Source organism: Anolis carolinensis, chromosome 2 (assembly GCF_035594765.1).
Source record: "Anolis carolinensis isolate JA03-04 chromosome 2, rAnoCar3.1.pri, whole genome shotgun sequence".
Lineage (NCBI taxonomy): Eukaryota > Metazoa > Chordata > Lepidosauria > Squamata > Dactyloidae > Anolis > Anolis carolinensis.
Window position 1 is genome coordinate 49336632 of NC_085842.1, and position 19879 is coordinate 49356510.

A 19879-nucleotide genomic window follows, 5' to 3' on the forward strand; every position below is an offset into this window, starting at 1 on the left:
AAACACAAAACATTTGAAGACTACATCTTGAAAACAGTGTAGTGTTACATTTGGAGTGGAGGTGGGAGAGAAAATAACTCCTAATGCTCATCTTTTGAGCCTAATATTTTTGAAGGAATTCTGCTGCATCCTATCCTGTAAACGAACCAGAAAAGAAGGACCTTTAATGATTAGGACCAAACCATATGCGATAGTGGTAGACATCTTATTGTTCAAACAATATTGACCCATTGCTTCAAGGAGTGTTCTTTATTCTTGCCTCATTCCTGATGATGGAACTAGGAACAGAGAAAATTAGCTGAAGCAAGAGTGATGGGTGTGAAATTTGATGCTCTTTCACTATAAAGCTACTTTGTATGTAAGGGGCAACAATTAGTTTCTTTACTAATTGTCCCAATTTCCTAGCTATGCTAGTACTAAAGAGTTTCACTTGTTGTTGTTGTTGTTTTTTTCCAACAATTCATATGAGTTCATGATTTATCTAAAGTACAACAGCCTCAACCTCATCCTCTTTAGCCCACAAAAATGATATACAGTGTTCAGGACCTTAAAGTATGGAGAGAACTGTGATATGAGAATAGAGTTTGGGAAGTCAATTTTGCCCCTGCTGGGTGTGGGATTCAGGAAACTGCAGTGCAAAAAATAACTTTTCCAAGTTCTGATGGCTTTTATCTGTAGTAGGCAGCCCAAAATCAATTTTTCCTGGATCTCCACCATGGCAGGCACTGTAGAACAAGCCAATTCCACAATTTTACAAGATTCATCTGTATAGTAGAGATGGGTAACCAACAAAGGCCAATGGGCTGCATTAACTCTCCATGATATCTGATACCCTGCTATACTGCTTCCCCCCCCCCCCCCACACACACACTTTTTGTCATAATACATGCCTTAGATGTGTGGGAAGGCATTTTACCGTGTTTTTTAAAACCCTGGGGCCATTTTTGGACATGATCTGGAAATCACTTCCCATTCATTTCCTGTTTTAATAATGGCCTGGTGGTATTCATTGCCAGTTCTCCCCTTGCTACTTGGGGGGTAATGTGGAAAAAATATGGAAAAAAATATTTCAACCCAGGGCTGCCTAGAGGGCCACAAAACACTCCCTGACACACTGGATGTAATTTTCCAGCATACAAGAAACTAGCAATGTGAACCCTCTACCTCCTAGGCATTGCAGCTATCATATGATAAAGTTCCCTACAGTCCTAGAAAAAATGCTGCAATACTTTTGCAGATGTTATTTTATTTCAGATGTCTTCCTTCTTATATTGTGGATAGATGAAGAAAGAGGAAGAAGAGTGCTTCTCTTGTACTTTAAGCTTCTGTTGTCCCAATCTCTGAATATGCACACCTGCAGAATGAAGTTTGAAGTTGTACAAGAAAACTATCTCAGAAAACAAATCAGCAGTTCATCCATATAGAAATGGATGTAGTTTGCCATAATTTGGAGTTTTCCTTCCGTTTATGTCTAGATACTTTATATCTAGGTACCTTTTTAACTTACTATACGTGCAGTTTTTACTTCAGACTTTTGACACTCATTTTTTAAAAAATAAATGAGAATGAGTCATGAAATAATTTCTCCTTCAATCTTTTTCTGAAATAAGTAACCCACACTTAATTTATGTCGTCTTCCAGCTCTGTTTCCAATGAAAATCAATGGCTCACCATTTCAATTGTGAAGTCATGTCAGCAATAAACTGCCAGTACATCATGAACTTCTTTTTCTTTCTCTGAGGTGTTATGATGACATGAACCTAAACAATTCTATTAACTGTCATAGATTTGAGAACTATAAAATGTTAATTCTTAAATGATAAAAGAACAACCAGATTCCATGCTGGCAAAAAGCCACCAAACAACAGATAATCACTATGGCCTACACACTATAATTCAAAAGAATAATGATCAATCATCACCAAAAAAAAATCTTGGATTAGTCAAGAAGTAAAGAAGATTCCTCAGTACCATATGTAGTCCCAAACAACATGATCCCAGATTTCTCAGATTCCTCAAACATCACAAAAATAACCAAGTCCACCCATGTAATGCCAAAAAGGTGACTTACATGATGTATCATTAACGTTGTCACATTCAACCATATTAATTTAAAAAATCTGAAAATCCTTCAGGGTACAACAAGTTGAAAAAAACATGCTACATCTAATACTATACAATTCCTATAAACTTTGCCATTACTTTGTTTGCTATGTTTTATTCTATATTTCCAAGATGTCTTAAATGCATTTTTTTTAAAAGCCAGTTTAAATATTTTCATGGTAGTTAAGAAACAAACATTTCAATTTGAAATAAAAGATTTAAACAACATAAAACATAAATAAAAAGTAGAAACACAATCCATTTAAAATCAGTTTCATTGCCAAATTGGAATTTTCTTTGTAACATTCAACTGATATCTACCTTCCTGTAACTTAAAGCTATTAGGTAGACCTGGGCTTATCCTCTAGGGCTGTGGGGAACAAGCCTGTCATGATGGTATTTTAAGTTTTTAAAGATAAATTATGTCACTCCCCCAAGATTGGGAGTTTCCTTCCAAGATTCCTCACCATTAATTATTGCTTGTATCACACTATGCAGCTATAGTGCTATTGTTCCACTTTATCTGCCATGCCAAGATAGTACTGAAACCTGGGATTTGCAGGTTAGAAAAGGGCATTTAGAATTCTGAGCCAGAATGCTCTTGGGCCTTACTCCACAAGAATTTCACAGGATGTTGTGATTGCAACTCAACTAGAATGTAGTGTTATAACAGTATAGTGTGATAAGGCTCTATATTGGCTATGGCTTCTAGGAATTGCAGCCTGATGACATCTTGACTAGCTTGATGATTATCATCCCTATGATAAATAAATCCGTTAGTCCTCACTACAGTAGATAAATTAAATTCAATTGATTTAATGGGCATGCTCTGCTTGGGACTGTAGCAACTGATTTTAGACTTAACCACACACCAGTTCATTTTAAAACATACAAATTTTGTGGCATTAGGGCCGAGCTGTGGCGCAGCTGGCTAGTAACCAGCTGCAATAAATCACTACTGACCGAGAGGTCTTGAGTTCGAAGCCCGGGTCGGGATTAAGCCCCCAACCATTAAATAGCCCCATTAAATAGCCCGGCTTGCTGTTGACCTATGCAGCCCCGAAAGACAGTAGCATCTGTCAAGTAGGGAAATTTAGGTACGCTTTATGCGGGGAGGCTAATTTAACTAATTTACAACACCATAAAACTGCCAGCAAAACATAAGGAAAGGAATGAGGAAGTACAGCCACTAGTGGACGCTCCCCCTGTGGCCGGAATCGTGAAGCTGGAAAAATGTTAAAATGCCTCTGTGTCTGTCTATACTGTATGTTGTTTGTCTGTTGGCATTGAATGTTTGCCCTATATGTGTTCATTGTAATCCGCCCTGAGTCCCCTTCGGGGTGAGAAGGGCGGAATATAAATACTGTAAATACATACATACATACACATCGATTCTTTTTATTCTCTTATGCCCTCATTTTGAAATGGTAGGTGTCAGCAAACTGAGCACTCCCAGTAAAAAGATAAAATTGCTTGTAATCAAAACAAAATGCAAGAGAATAAATTGGGACATGGCAGCGAGTACAGAAAAATCACCACTTTGTTTTCAGCTCATAGTCATGGTAACTCACAAATTGCTTTATATATTTGTCAAGCCTTTCTTCAAAGGAGCTAACAAAATAAAGTCTCTATTGATATGATAATAAACAGTAATGTATTGCTTTCCAGCTGACAACATTTTAATAGACAGGGTAAGTGGAAAGCTAGGCTGAAGCTACCGTTTTATACATCCATCAAATTTCTACCAAATTAAGCTAGACTATTCAAGAGAAAAGGCTAGGAAATTAATCCCTTATTGGTATTAGTGGTAAGTAAAACACAAATACACTATTTTCCGGTTCACAGTTTTGAACCATAAAGCAAACGTAAGTGCAAATGACTTCATTTTAATTCTGCCCAAGGCTCATCTAGCCAGTGATCCCTATCAAGACCATTTTAGTTTTCATCAGTATCCATTTTCTCTTTGTACATTTGATATGACTTCATCTGAATTTCTTTGCAGCATTCCTAAGCAGATATAATATTTGCCGGCTAAAGTTAATACACTGGGAAAAGGTCAGGATGGCCCCATCTTGGTTCTTCCATCAACAAGTCAAAACATTTTGTCATCAAGATTTTTTAAAAAACTAACTGGGATAGGGTCTTAATGCTGTGCAATGAGGGGTTTTAAGGTTTGCATATAGTCCTTTCATGAATTGTAACATTTAATCACTTTTAAAATAACTCTTATATTTAAATGTTTACTAATGGCGATGTATAGTTTTAATATGTATTGTTTTCAAATATGTTGTTAGCTGTCTTGAGTCCCTTTATTGGGAGAAAGGTGGGATATAAATGAATAAAATAAATATTTGCTGGGATGATGAGTGGGTGGTATGGAATCATTGATTTCTTTAAAGGATGAAAACAGCAGTTTAAGAATGTTTCACACAGGGCTCCATAAATCACCAGCAGAACTCTTTTACTCCAGAATTGTACTCCTACACTGAAATATGCATCTGTTCACACAAAGATAACACAGAAATTCCCACACTGAGGAGGGGAGATGAATGGAGATAAGTCTCTATTTTCTTCCTTCACTCTGCCTACTAATATGATGCTTTCCCCATAGCAGCAAGCCATACGCCAAAAGCAATGGGAAGTGGAATTTTCCTGGTAACCATGATGTCCTAGTTTAGCCCCTGATGTTTCTGTTATGGTATCACTAAGAACACACTGAAGTTCAATTTGGTTTATAGTTCGTCTCAAAGGCAGGGAAATAAAAAATGTTCACAACATTTTTCTGAGGAGATAAGGAGTCACCACAGGCTGAGAAATCAACCATAATAAGATTTCATGTCTTCTTCATAAAAGTGAGGCAAGTATAAGGATGCAAACTCTCTTCTCAATCCTGAGAACAGTTGAGGAGAATAATCTGTTTTTGTCTCTCCAGCATTTGGTAAAAGAAGGGAAAACAACAACATAGAAAATCAGGTTGCAGCACTTTTGATGCATACTTTAAGACCTCCTCATATCTGTGGCCCTATATCAACAGATTCATTTATTCAGTGTTCACATGCTAGCCTTAGCCTTTCAGGGGCCTCCATCAACTCCCTCCCAACGGCAGATACTGCATTACTTTTTCACTTTTTAAAGGAAAAATGTAGGCAGAGTCAAAAACAGTGAACAAAACAAAGGACACAAAAAAAGCAGGGGACCAAGCTGGGGACAGAAATAAGTCTGTCACCTAAAACTTGCAGCAAGGGGAGAGGAATGAATACATAGACCAGCCTTCAAATCATGTACTTCAAAGGCAGAAGAGAATTAGAGTACTTCCATCAAAATGGATATGATTTTATTCTGCTGTGAAAGCATTTTTCTTTTAATTAAGTAGTTAATCCTGGGTTAATCTAATACATTCTTTTTATATGCCACTGCAAGATTAAGGTCAGAAATCCAGCTGCTCATATTGTCTAGAAAGTGTTCCCTCTGGGTTGATTTTCTATCCAAAACAACAATATAAGATAAAGTTGGTGCATACATTTAGCCTGTCAAATACATGAATATCTGTCTAACCCATTTCTGCAAATATAAGCCTCCTTCCCTTCTTTTGGAACATGCCAGCGAGTTAACCAGTACTAATGTAACTCACAAATGTATCTGAATGCAGAACGATGTCCTAATTAATTCAATGGCACTTAATCCCAGATGTGTTCCGATTTTATGACTAGAAGCTTCATTTGTTACCATGATAGAGGTTAAGATGGCTTTATAAAAAACACTGGATAAGGTTTTGATTCGAGCTTTTGGTTCTGAAGCCCTCTCCCTCCCCTCAACTGGTTTGAAATGCTCACTCTGCTGAAAATGGAATAAAGGTTTTTAAAAACACCTGACCATGATGGATAGAACAAAACTCCAATAAAGTGTTTATATCTAGGATTGTTTCTTTTCTGGCATATAAGTGCCTGAAAAAGGCAAGTCAGCACACACATATGATACAAAAAGACAAAAAAAAAGGTTCTTTTTTAAAAGAAAGAATGATAGTTCTAAACCACTGACCAATGACCTTATCATATAGGCTGCTTGAATTGCCATGGATCATGGCAAATCTGGCGAGACCCATCAGGGGGTGTGGGGAACCCACCCAACATCACCTGATTCATCTGAGTCCCAATCCAATGGGGGAAGCATTGACCACCGAGTTTCCTCCCACTGTTGCTGGTACAACATGGGAAGCCTTCCATGTTGCCATTGTGGGGGCATATGCTGGTTCCACTATAGTTTACCTATGCAGCCTGTCAGAAGTTCCTCTATTTCATGGGGTGGGAGCCGGTGGGCTCTGTGAGTAAACTATAGCTGAACCAGCATATGCTGTTGAAGCAAGCCCTGTCTGATGAGGTCATTAGGACAATTGTATTTGGTGTTAGTGGCCCATGTAGACATGTCCTAACTCTACTTGCACACAACAGGATTGTGAGGATTGATGGAATAATACTATACAAAATCTCACTGTGGAATTTCTACTTCCCAAAAACATTGAAAATAGTATGTGAAATTATTTTGATCCTATACACTGCTTATCTTAATAGCTCCAAGATCTCCAGTCAGAAGTGTGAACTCCAAGATCTGAACTCTATGATTTTCCCATCTAAACAGAACACTCCAATCACTGCTCCACATCAGTTCAGCTATATTATGTGTCATCAGCAATATATCAATTTCAAACATTACTCCCACATAAGACCCTTATCTCACTGCCTTAACTGTTTTGCCTTTCATTTTCCTTTTTAGTAATATAAACTGTGCAAAGGAAACCATGAAGTATCTGATCATGCTTTCTTCTGTATCTAGAGACTCCTATCAAATTAATCTTCCTCTGAAACTAAAGCACTCTTCACTTCTTCTTACTAACTGTTCAAAGGAAAATCCTTTCAATTCTTTTGAATCTTCTTCTGCCATCCCTAATTTCCCTTCTACATTTGAGCTAGGACAATCAGGACAGCCTGCAACACTCAAGGTCTAAGGGCATTAACATCGTTTTATGTAACAACAGCAAACGATTTCCAGTATTATTTTCAATCCCATTCTTCATACTACATTCACTTTGTTTTGACTGCTGCTGCAGACTGAATACATGTCTCCATTGAACTCTGCACAAATGATGCCCGGACCTAAGCAGTTACAGGTTAATTTATAACAATCCAGTCCTGTACATGAGTAGTTCAATTTCTTCCTTCCAATACACATTACCTTGCATTTGTCAGCATTGATTCTGATCTGTCAAGGTGCTGCCAGGTTGCTTGGCTTTATTAGTTCCCTTGGCACTACTTCAACTATCCAAGATAATTTGTATCATCTACTGATTTGCTATGGCACTGGCTCCTCTCTTCACAATGTGTTTTTAGAAAATCAGCACAGCAATAGGAAATAACCCATTGTCAGGGCAAAGTGTTTCTGAACATATACAGTGATTTCTTTTCCTTGTGTCCATGTCTCACTCTCAGAGTATTAAAATGAGAAGGAAGTGGGATAACAATAAAGAAAAGGAAAAGAAAAAAAGAAATGTGGCAGCACCCTTGAGACTGATTTTTATTTTCACACAGACTTTCATGGATAAAAACCTTTTCTTCAGATGTAGATTTACTGCATCCTAAAGTCTAAAGGAATTGAAAGAGGCCATAACAGCCAATATCAGAGCACAAGAAGGAGTCTCAGAAGCCTGACTAGTCATCCTCATAGTACTCTCACACAAGAGGACTTTCAGCCTCAAAATCCTATTACAATTGGGTTGCAGTGTAAAGGCTCTACAATGAGAGTAAGTGTCCACAATATGCCCTACTCTTTGTAGAGGAGACAGCTACAGTGGCTGTGACTTTCAGAAATCTTCAATCCACAAGGCACACACTTCTTGAACAAAGTTAGTGGTTTATAAGCACTGAAGGGCAGGAGCAGCCTACACCATATTACTGAACCAAACTGAAATCCCAGACCATTAAATTCAAATTCCAGTCCAAGGTAAAACCATGATCCAACTGAACAACAAGCCAAGGGAAACCCAAAAACTATAGTCAGGGACACATTGCTCATTAGTTTTTCTGGAAATAACCTCTTCTGGATTTTTTCCATAATCTCTGAGGTTTAGAATTGCTAGGCCAGGACTATTCCAGGTTTTGACATCTCAGCACCAAAATGTGAGACAATGGAATGAACCTGTTATGTTGTTAACAATCAATCACAGTTTCATTGATTATGCCATTCAAACCAAAAACACCACGTCAAAGGAATGAGAACACATATGTTTCAAGCTATGTTCAATAAATATTACTTGTGACTAAGCTTTTAGGCAAGGAGATGCTTCCTGCCATGAACAACAAAAGGCCAAGTAAGGGGTGATCTCCTAGATCCTTGGCGAACCTGGAAGAAGGCAAGACTCATTTTAAAACACAAACTGAAATTTTCCTATAGAAACCCCCTCCCTCCTGCTGATAAGGAAATGGTCTCCTTATTGCAATCAAGAGAACAATCAGTGCTTGACTACTTGTTTAATCTTAATGAACAGGAGATCTTACCAAACTGGTTCAGAATGTTGCACCTTATATTTGATTGGCTTTGTCTCATGTGTTGCATGTTTATCAGAGAGAAGTCTAAAAGTCATTAGGAGACATTACATGACAGTTATAGGCAGATGTTATGTTCCCATCTGCCTTTAGCATAGAGACCCCCTTTTCCTTATGCTCTCTTTGCTTTAAGCACATACTGTAGTACCTTTTCTTTTGAACTTCCCATAAGATAACATTAAGGTAGTTTTTGCCCCACCCAGAGGTGTTTCCTTCAGTCCAAGTGACAACTGTGCAGACTCATATGATGCACTTTAACTGCATTATATGAGTCTACAATAACCATATAATACAGTGTAGATGAGGCCATAAGCAGAGAGACAAACTGTATGCCATGTAATACAGTTTGAAACTGTGTAGGCCCATATACTGCATTGTGTGGCAGTGTAGATCCAGCTATAATATGAAGCCCCTTAAAGCTTTGCTGAACTTGTAGTAGAGCCTGTGAATAACGTTACAAACAGTAGTATGGGTGTTAGAAGGGGAAAAAGGGCTACTCGGGAGCAGGAATCTGATGATGAGCAGCAGAGAAAAAGGATTCAGGACATACTTACAGCACCTACAGACGAAGAGTCGTTTGAAGGATTCTCTGGGGATGATGGGTCAATGAGTGAAGGAGAAGAAGGAGACATCATGGATTGGACTAAGATAAGAGAAGTGCAAGCTATTTGTGAGGCACCAACTAGTGAGAACTTTATGGGGTTCTCTGGGAGTGAAGACTGGCAATCAGGGGATCCAACTGATTCTTGGGGGGATCTAAGTCTTGACAGGAGATGGAAGAATTGGAGGGAAAGTCAAGGGAATTCACGTGAAGAGCTGGAAGCAGCTGCGGGGGATGGTGATGGGGCGGTGGTCAGTTCATCTTCTGATGATGGTTTGTAGATAAAAGTGGGTTCAGGGGTGAGGGGTCTTTGCAGAAGGCAAGGTGTTGATGTGCGTTTGTGTGTTGGGTGCTGTGTATTGGGAAAGTTTCTTGTAGTCTTTCTGCTGCCTGTTTCATGTTCGGCGTTGGACTCAGATCTGCAGTTTGGACCTGAACCGATATGGCTGGAGATGCTGCTTCTGCAGACACTGGAGCAATGCTGCTTTGGATTCCTCCTGCTTCGACCTTGGACTTCGGCTGACGACGCTTCTCTTCTTGCAACTCCCTCTGTTAACCATTTGTGTACTGTGCTTTTTTTGTTTTGCCTTAGAGCACTTTGTTTGACTTGCTTTTTTCATCCAATTGATCTGGATTACATTTCTGTTTACCTTTTGGACCAGGTCTGGTTTGGATTTTTGAGTTTTTGACCAGTGGAACTGCATTTAAGTATCCCTGCGCCCTTTTCCTTTTGTTTCAATAAACTCTGTTTTGAAGACACTTTTACGTCTGGCCCTTTAAGGCATCTGTGATTCCAACAGAACCAATCATAGCCTCCATGGATAGCGTGTTTTAGCATCTTTTTTCTTTTTCTTTTGAGAAACAGTTTATACTAATATCAGTATTGTTTTGTTGGGTTTCTACTGATATCCTTTTCTGACTTGTTAATAAATAAATATTTTGCTTTAAAATCCGTTTGTCCTCAACTTTGTTTTTTTCTTCCTCCATGAAATAACTTTAGTTAATTGTACAGTTTCAAAATCTTGCAGAGCGTGAAGTGTCTGGGAGAGATGTTCTCCCAAACCAGTAAACCCAGGCATTGCTCTTATCGATATACACACACTTTTCAAGGCAGTGCATTCACTTTGAGATTTCCCCCCTTCTCCTTGGGATGAGAGGAAAGAGGCTAGAGCCCTGGCATCTAGGAACACTACTTAGGTCCCAATCCAAAATGGAATAAAGTCTATATACAGGAAACAGTATCTGTCCACATTCAGCACTTGCTTTTTTATTCCTCCATCCTCGCAATTACATTCTCCATCTAGCAATATAAAAATCTGGATAAACTACTGCCGAAAGAAACTCTGTTCTCATTGTTGTTTTGCTTAGTACAGGAGTGTTATGCTTACAATGAGAGATAATGTATTTTGAAGCAATGCTGGAGATTCCATTTACCACAAGAAGGTTTGTTCTTCTGTACATCTTGTTCAAAACACGTTTCTGCATCCTTTGAAAAATGAACTACAAGCGGAAAAGGGCTTGCACTGTACCTTCCATCTTAAAAACAGGATGGAAAGTACATGTGGCTCACAGACTGCACTGATGGCCCCATTAATGCAGGGCCAGTGAAGGGAAGTCAAGAAAATAAAAGTAATTAATTTGAGTAAATACAACAACAAAAATTCATGAAGCAGTGATTTCAGAAACAAACATTGGGTTGTAGCCTGCAGTAGGTTCTGTGAAGGGATTAATGTTTTAACCCACTTACATATAAGGGACAGCAACAATAATTCAGTCCTTGTGCTCTGATGTGTAATACAATTCTACAGCACAATTTCCACTCAAATTCTTTTGAGTTCAATCATACTTCCCTCCGAAGTGTTTTTAGGATTCCAGTCCCAGTTCAGATATATTTTCAAGAATAATTCAACCTATTAAGAATGTTATTTTCATAATCCTGGCATCTTTAGTTCTTGCCTTATTACAGTCATTTACTATATGTGTGGCTGTGAGTGAACAGACATAATTGCATGCAGAGTTTTAAATGGCTTGTGTATTACTTTAATGGATCTAGCAGGAAAGAGGGGGGAAACTCCCAAGCTGGTTAAAGTTGAATTACTATATGAATCTTTTGCTGGCAGTATAGAGAGAGAGGTAAGGTTGAGCAGAAAATACATGGAGATTGTGATAGTGATGAAAAGTAGCATGAACTGACTTGTGTCCAAGTAGCAAGTAGTTCTCTCCATTACCATCCACAAAGAGAAGAAGACCTATTTTGCTTCCCTCTCAACTACCCTTCTACATAGGTACAAAAGTGGAGTACCCCTCTGTCCCTCTCACTCCGGGTTTTATCTTTGTGTTCACGCGGCCTGCCCTTGTTTTATTGTTTTTTGATTTCTTGATGTTCTGTTTATTATTATTTATTGTATTTTGAATGGTGCTATTATATGTTGTTTTTATATTTCATTATATTGTATTGCTCTGGGCATGGCCCCATGTTAGCCGCCCCGAGTCCCCGTTGGGGAGATGGTGGCGGGGTATAAATAAAGTTTTATTATTATTATTTATTAAAAGAGGAATGCTTGTTAGTACTATGGATGCAAATTCTATTTTATTATTGTACTCAGGAGCAAGGGATTTCCAAAATATTCTAAAGAGAATTTTCAGATGTCAAAGGTTTTCAAGATTTTTTTCATTCTTGAAAAAATTCACGAAAAAAAATCAGTGCATTCATTTTTGCATAAAAATGCCATGTACAAAAGTGCACAAAATAACTGTTTTGCTGTTGCTACTGCTGGTAGGAAAATTGCAAATATTTCATATAAACCTTGGAAACAAGGACCTTCTGCAGTTTTGCCATCTCATTTTGATTTTAAAATGGACAGCACAAGTGCTTTCATTTGTTTTTTTTTCCCAGTGAAACAACTGAAAAATAAAAGTCAAATCATAGTACAGAAACATTCACAATTTACATGATACCTTTCATTTTCTTGAAGCAGCTCACCTCCCTTTTTCCAAGTAATCATCGCTCTAGGAGAAGCTTTTGGCTTGCACTCAAAATGAGCTGTGCTGCCCATTAAAAGCTGAAGCAGTTTCTTCATTGGATTTTTAGAGAAGTCAGGAGCAGACGCTAGAAGAAGAAAAATGCAATATTAAGTATAAAGCACATTTTCTCCATCACATTGTCAGCAGACTCCACAATTCTTGTTCACCCCCTCCCTACTTTTAAGTGTTGAAGAATTTGAAAGTGATACCCAAGCTCAGAAAATGCAGTATTGAAACAGAAACTGTAGATTAAAATGCCTCATAATTGAACTGGAATGAAGCACATGCTTCACTGATTGAACATAACGAGAACAGCACTGGATCAGACAAACAGTCTGGCTAAATCCAGTATCCTGTTACTCATGTAAATAGACCTTTAATTTAATTTGGGACTCAGGTTTACTAGATAAATGATTTGTACAAATGTATTAAGTGTTGCAAAATGAGGAATTGAATTCAGCACAGAAAGTTGTCAAATGGATTACCATGTAGTAAGTGTTCTATATAACAACTTTGTTTAGATTTCTACCTATATCCCTGCTTCAATTGCAATGCTGTATTTTAAGTAGAAAAGGGGAATAAATTACTCACAGCAGAGAAATAGAAACTTGCTTTCCTTTGAGATACTGTGTCAACCAAAAGGGCACATGGGTGTAGTTTCTCTGGACCACTAGAAAAGTTTACTGGATTGCTCATACTTCACAACACATATGGGACAGTATTAGCCAGCTAAAATTCTAAAATTAGCCAGCTAAAATGTGAAGAGTAGAGGTTTATAGTGGTGTCATATAAGTGGTTATTTAATGTAGGGTGCAACTACATTGTAGAATGAAGGCAACTTGCTTCCACTTTAATTGCCATGGCTCAATGCCGTGGAATCCTGTGATTTGTAGTTTGGTGAAGCCCCAGCACTCTTTGGCTGAGAAGGCTAAAGAACTTGTAAAACTACAGCTCCTATGATTCCATAGCATTGAGCCATGGCACGTAAAGTGGTACTGAACTGCATCAATCTACTGTTTAGATGTACCTGTTATTGGTACCTCTGTGATTCTTATGAACAGGTGGCAGTACATTGTTTTAAAAACACAGTGAAAATTCCACAAGTTAATCTTGGAGCTTCTTTCACTTGCCTTATCAATGCAAAAGCATGCTTGTCATTTGAATTCTCCAGGAGCTCTGCCAGTTCAGCACTCTGCTCTGATAAGTGTCTGTCATTTGTTTCCAAAAGCAAGCTGGCATCACCTCTTTGACTAAATTATTGGCCCTGTGTCCACAATCAAAGATGAGGGCACAGGGAGCCACCTTATTCCTTTTAAATGACATTGCTCTCCCAGGAATACCAGGGCTGAGATACAGAAGGTCAGAGCTACTGAGTAATGTGCTGATCCAATGTTGTTTCCAGATCGCGTGATTAGTTTTAATCTCTGGGCCTGCATCCAAGCCTTTGTCTCTCTTCGCCCCCTAATTAATAATTTATCTTGGTGTCCTTGTTTTAAAGCTGTGAGTGATTGGACCGTAAAACACTTGGGGCTGCTATTGCCTCTTCTTCCCCACCCTCCACAAGAACATCCTCTTGATTCAGGTGAATAAACCACTCAGCAATGCAAGGAAGAAATTGCTTGCTGTCATATTTTTAAATTTATTTTTATTTTAAAAAAAGATATTAACAAAAATAAGACAGGAGCTAAAAGAATAGGAAAAATTATTCAACAGCAGCAGCTGCAGTGGCAAGATGGACTGGAAAATGTAGACTTACCTACAACTCTGAGATCAGCACTGGAATATATAGTCCCATGTTTGTTTTCTGCTACACACTGGTATATGCCAGAATCTGTCAAGTTTAGATTTGTTATGATCAAAGCCCCATTTTCAATTTGTATTCTTCCCTGGACAGTAAGAGCAAAAGTTACAAAAATACACACCTTTCAAATAACTGAAAAATAGACAGCAGATGATATTTTGCTTGAAGAGCTATACACTATACCTTTATTAAATCTCAAGAGTTTAAACACAGCTTAACTGATGCTTATGTCAGTTGTGGAGTTTTTGGCATGCTTTGGCCAAACTGTATAATGTAATAATAATGGGGTTTATAAGATACCAAGCTTAAATTGCTATCCAGCAGATATAAGCCTCCAACTAGAACACCAGCTTTGAAAATCCCATTTCAAATTCTGAGAAAATTGAGTTAGATTTAATTGTCAATGTAGTTTATATCTAACAATCCTGGGATCATCTCACTTTAATTTTGCTGCTTAAAAGCATCAGCACTTCGACAAAATATTTTCACAGGGAGAGAAAAATTACATCTGGTTCCTCAAAATAAATTTGATAACGTAACTTCTGAAGCTGGATGTGGCCTACCTACTCGATGTCAATGTAGGCAGCAAAGAAATCATTTCTTGCTTCCACCATTCCATCTGCAAAGAACTGCCCAGCAGAGCTGTTTTCAGTTGTTAGAGGATTATTACACACTGGTCCTCAAGCGGAAAATGCTGACCGCTCAACAGTCCACTGTGAAGAGTTTGATGGCGCTTTGCAAATAAAGTCACTCAGATTTGCTCCAACTTGGATGTTTTTTTGTGTGTGTTAGGCTCAACTTGAGAAACTGCAAGTTGCTTCTGGTGTGAGGGAATTGGCCATCTGCAAGAACATTGCCCAGGAGATGCCCGGGTATCTTGATGTTTATACCATCCTTGTGAGAGGCTTCTCTCATGTCCCCATATGAAGCTGGAACTGATAGAGGGAGCTCATCCACTCTCTCCCTGGGTTGGATTTGAACCAGCAACCTTTAGGTCAGCAACCCAACCTTGAAGTCATCAGTCCTGCCAGCACAAAGGTTTAACCCACTGCGCCTTGTGCGGGGGCTCACTTGGATGCTGTACTTCAGCAACCTGTGGCCCTCCAGCTGTTTTGGACATTGGCTCCTAGAATTCCTGACCATTGAACAAGCAGTTTAGGGATTCTGGGAGTTGGAGTCACAAATACCTGGAGGGCCACAAGTTGAAGAAGCCTGTTGTAGTTGATACAGTTCTAGTGGATGTAACCTTGGCTTCCTGCTTATCCAGTATTGATGGATACCTTTCAATTTGTCCAACCTGAGGATGTGGACAGGATCCTTGGACAGGTGAGAGCTACCAAATGTGCTCTAGATGTTTGTCCTTCCTGGCTGATCACACAGGTTCAGAGGTGGACTGGACTCAGCACTGAACTGAAGTGACCAGGAGTGCCTTTACACATTTAAAATATGTGCGCCAACTGGCCATTCCTTGAAATGTCAGATATGACCATGGTAGTACATGCCTTCGTTATATTCTGTTTGAATTAATGTAACACACTCTATGTACAGCTGCCTTTGAAAAGTGCTTGGAAACATAGGCTGGTCCAAAGAGCTACAGCCAGATTGTTGATGGATGTTGGTTGCCTGGGGCCCACAACCCCCCTGTCCTAACAGTTCTACTGGCTGCCTGTTTTTTTCTGGACACATTTTAGAGTACTGGTTGTGACATATAATATGGCTCAGGACCAGACTATTTGGCAGATCGTATCTCCCAGTATGAACATGCTCAGGCTATGAGATAATCAGGGAACATCCTTCTCTCAGTAGTTATTATTCAAAACTGCAACACCCATAATTCCTAGAATGTCCCAGCCAGCATTGCTATATTGACAGAGATGTTTTTGTAGCTAAACTACAAAAATAAGCATTTTCAAACTCTGAAGACTAAGTTTAGCCTTTTTCCAAACACACTGATTTCCTAATATCCACCTTTTATGTGGAAGCAGTACATGAGATCTCTCTATAGCAACTGCTATATCCCAAACAGAAAACTTTACATAAAATGTAGATTATGTACTGTTGCAATTAGCAAAAGACTGTTATTTTACAATTATCACAATCATTACAATCATCATCACCATTACCATCTTTGTTTATATGTCAGCCTTTTCCCCAAACCTGGGACTTGAGTTAGTTAAACACATTTTTAAGTAAAACACATAAAATGTTTGTTCATAATAATAATAATAATAATAATAATAAAACTTTATATACTGCCCTATCTCCCGGATGGGACTCAGGGCGGTTTACAGTCATAAAAGCAAACACAAACATTACATAACAACATAATACACATTATTAAACAAAGTAAAACAATACAATTATTACAATAAATCACACTTACATGTGATTACTATTTAAATTATCAATAACACAAATATACCTTACAAGATGTCATTAAAAGTGATAAAAAGCAGTTTAAAATAAGTAAAAATAAGAAGTACTCTATTAAAAACCCTTGAAATCTGAAAAATTAATGGGGGAAAAAGCCTTCTGATGGATGATAGCAAGGTGGGCCCCAGCCTGGCCTTGTTTAGAAGGAAATTCTACACTACAAATATTGCAAATAATATGACAAATATAAATATTATTGAAGCTGAAGATTAGTTATTTTAATTCTCAGAGAAGGACACTTTAAAAAAAATCTGGCATCTGCTTTTAATATTGTACTGGCTTCAAATTATTATAGGATGAATACACTACTGAATTTTGGATATATTTACAAAATGTAAAGATGTGAATGTTAAAACTATCAGAAAGAAATAACTATTTAATGAAGCTACTACTGAGTATTTGGTCACCTACCTATAAACATAGGACAAAATGAGAGCCTAGCTGAGAGACAAAAAATAGAAAATTTGACTAGGTTCTTCTAATTACTAGAACCACCTAGATCATGCTTGGTGGCAAGTACTCAGTCTCCAAAGACCAATTAAAGTCTTATCTTTCAGGCGGCCTGTGAAAAGACTAAGGAAAAGCTTCTCTGTTTGGATGAGTAGTAGCCATGAACAAAAGACCAGTAAAACTTAGCTCTAATTGGCTAATAACAAAAGATCTGTCAAAACCGTTCTCTATTTGGCTGGCAGCAAAACACCAGTGAAAGTTACTTCTGATAGGCAGAGATGAACAGATGACTGGAGTTTGAGACAGTATAAAAATGGATTCAGATAAGAGGGAGTTAGATGCCTTAAAGTTATAAGAAGAAGGGAAGGGAGAAAGAAAGCAGTTTGCTTTCTTGTAAATGCTTTTAAGAGACTGCACCCATAGCTGTTTTTAAGAATTGCTGGCTATACTGTTCCCAATAAGTACCATATCTAATAATCCCCGTGATAGCCAGGTTATTACAGAAACACCTCTTTTCAGAAATGTAAACATATGGCTCTGTTTTTATGCAGAGATACCAATGTAAATGGGTAAGTTTTCTTTACAAATGTTTGTTTGGGATATTTAGACTTTGGCCCTTTTACACTGCTATCTGCTTTGGAGTGGATTATATGGTAGTGTAGACTCATATAATCCAGTTTAAAGCAATAATGTGGATTCCTCAACAGATGACTATCTTTAGAGTTTTGTGCACGATGTTTGATTCTTTATCAATAACACAATATCAATAGAATGAAAAGTCTACATTCTGGCCCAAGAAGAGTGTACATATGTATGTTACAGATCTGGAAATGTAAACGAATTGCCCAAAAGCTTAAAAAGGCATGTGTTTATTTCCCCATGTCGAATATTCTGAAATTCCAATGCTAGGGTTACTTCAGGGGGATATTGACATTGTGTCTGTCTGTTACAACAAAGCCATTATTCACAAATTTGGAAGTTTAGGTTAGCAAACCGGCAGACTGGGGAACATTCTCTCCAATATCTAAGCCTTTGAGCACATTCATTAGCCTTGACTACAGAGCAGGTTCATTTGTCTTATCTATTTCATTCTCACTTGGGAACTTCAAAAATCACTTCAAAGCTATAGGATTTGTCATTATGGGATATAGATAAATGACGGAACAAACAGATAGTAATAAATGCTAACTCAGCATGGAAGGGAAATATATTCACTAAAAATGCTACTGAAAAATATTTTCCTGACAGAATGCAAGCCAAGAAGTCATCTGAAAATGCCATCATGGTATTTAAAATTCACAGTTCATAATGAGTTGAGAGCACCAGCACTTTATAAATAAATGTACAAATTTCTTGTCTTTGTTAATACTACATGGTAGTATAAAAGAGTGTTGATGCCAATTAACTTTGATTTTAAACATTTGGACAACAACAACAACAACAACAACAACAACAGAACACAAGTAACAAATGTAAACTTTTATATATGGTTTCAAATTTTACAAAAAGGCAAAAATAATAGGGGTGTGCAAAAATATTTTTACTCACGTAAGACGTATCAAATTTGTTAAAGTTGTTCATATGAATCGATATTAAAAGCATACAGGAAAGGTGGGAGGGGGCAGCTGGTGGCGGGATTAACAGAGCTGTGCAAGAGACTGAGAACACAGCATTCTTGGAAATGTAGTTTGGGAAGGCAGGGCCTCCTCTGGCAGAGAATGCAAAGGGCCCTGCCCTAAACAGCATTTCACAGAATGCAGTGCACAGCATCAGAAAGTCCCAATGATGCCAGCCCTTTAGAGTCAGTCTAATAATAATAAATAAAATGACTGAATCTGCAAATTGGAGGAAAGTAGGTAAATAATAGTATAAATCTGGCTAAGTTGAAGTTATGTGGTTAATTGTGTGTCATATAGACAGACAGACATTCAAGGGGATTGCAGGCATCTCTGAGGATGCCTGCCATAGGGTGAAACATCAGGAGAGAATACTTCTGGAACATGGCCATACAGCCCGGAAAATACACAACTACCCTTTGCAGTGGTTGTCAACCTGTGGGTCTCCAGATGTTTTGGCCTTTAGTTCCCAGAAATTCTAACAGCTGGTAAATTGGTTGGGATTTCTAGGAGTTGTAGGCCAAAACACCTGGGGACCCATAGGTTGAGAACCATTACTCTAATGTCTAAAAGAAGGAAAAGCTGTTTTGTTTGCCTATGACTTTTCTAATTGTTAATATACTGCTTTCATTATGAATGTAAATAATACTGAAATTGGTCTGGCTCTCCATGCCTAAAAACCAAGGGCTGGGTTTTTATTATTATTATTATAGCTCACTTTTTCTGTCTTAAAAGAGACTCAAAGTGGCTAACAATGCTAAAAACAATACAATGTAAAATTTAAAACCCAAAACATATACAATTTAAAATAGAATGAAAAACAGTATTATTAAAATAAATACTTAAAGTAATTCAAAGTAGTTCAAAAACCTATTATAACACATAAACACTACTCAGCACCACCTGGTTAAATCTTTTAAATGTTCTTCTTTAAAAGCCTGATTGAATAGAAAGACTTTAGCCTGCTGCTGGAAAGACAGCAGAAATGGGGCCATGCTGGCAGAGAGTTCCAGGTGAGGAGCAGCCACCAAGATGGTCCACTCTCATTTCTCCACCAACCATGCTTGGGATGTGGTGGGATTGGAATAAGGGCCTCTCCTGAGAATCTAAGAACATTAACATGTTTTTAGTGAGAGATACATTGTGTTAAATAGCCTGGGCCTGGGCCATAAAGGGCTTTATAGGAATGGAGCTTTGAATTGTGCCTGAAAACAGACCAGCAGCCAGTGGAGCTGTTGTAATAGGGGGAGTTGTG

The 19879-nt window shown here is 38.1% G+C and overlaps 1 protein-coding gene across 2 annotated transcripts in view; it reads right to left on the reverse strand.

Annotated features, from left to right (window-relative positions):
• The window catches only part of cntn3 (contactin 3), a 286640-nt gene that overhangs the window by 61438 nt on the left and 205323 nt on the right, over nucleotides 1-19879 (reverse strand). For both annotated transcript variants that reach the window (XM_008105362.3, XM_062973823.1), the window contains 2 exons: nucleotides 14081-14210; nucleotides 12259-12409 (listed from right to left, as the gene is read on the reverse strand). In XM_008105362.3, the coding sequence (XP_008103569.2) occupies nucleotides 12259-12409; nucleotides 14081-14210 (281 nt within the window). The remainder of the gene's footprint in view (nucleotides 1-12258; nucleotides 12410-14080; nucleotides 14211-19879) is intronic.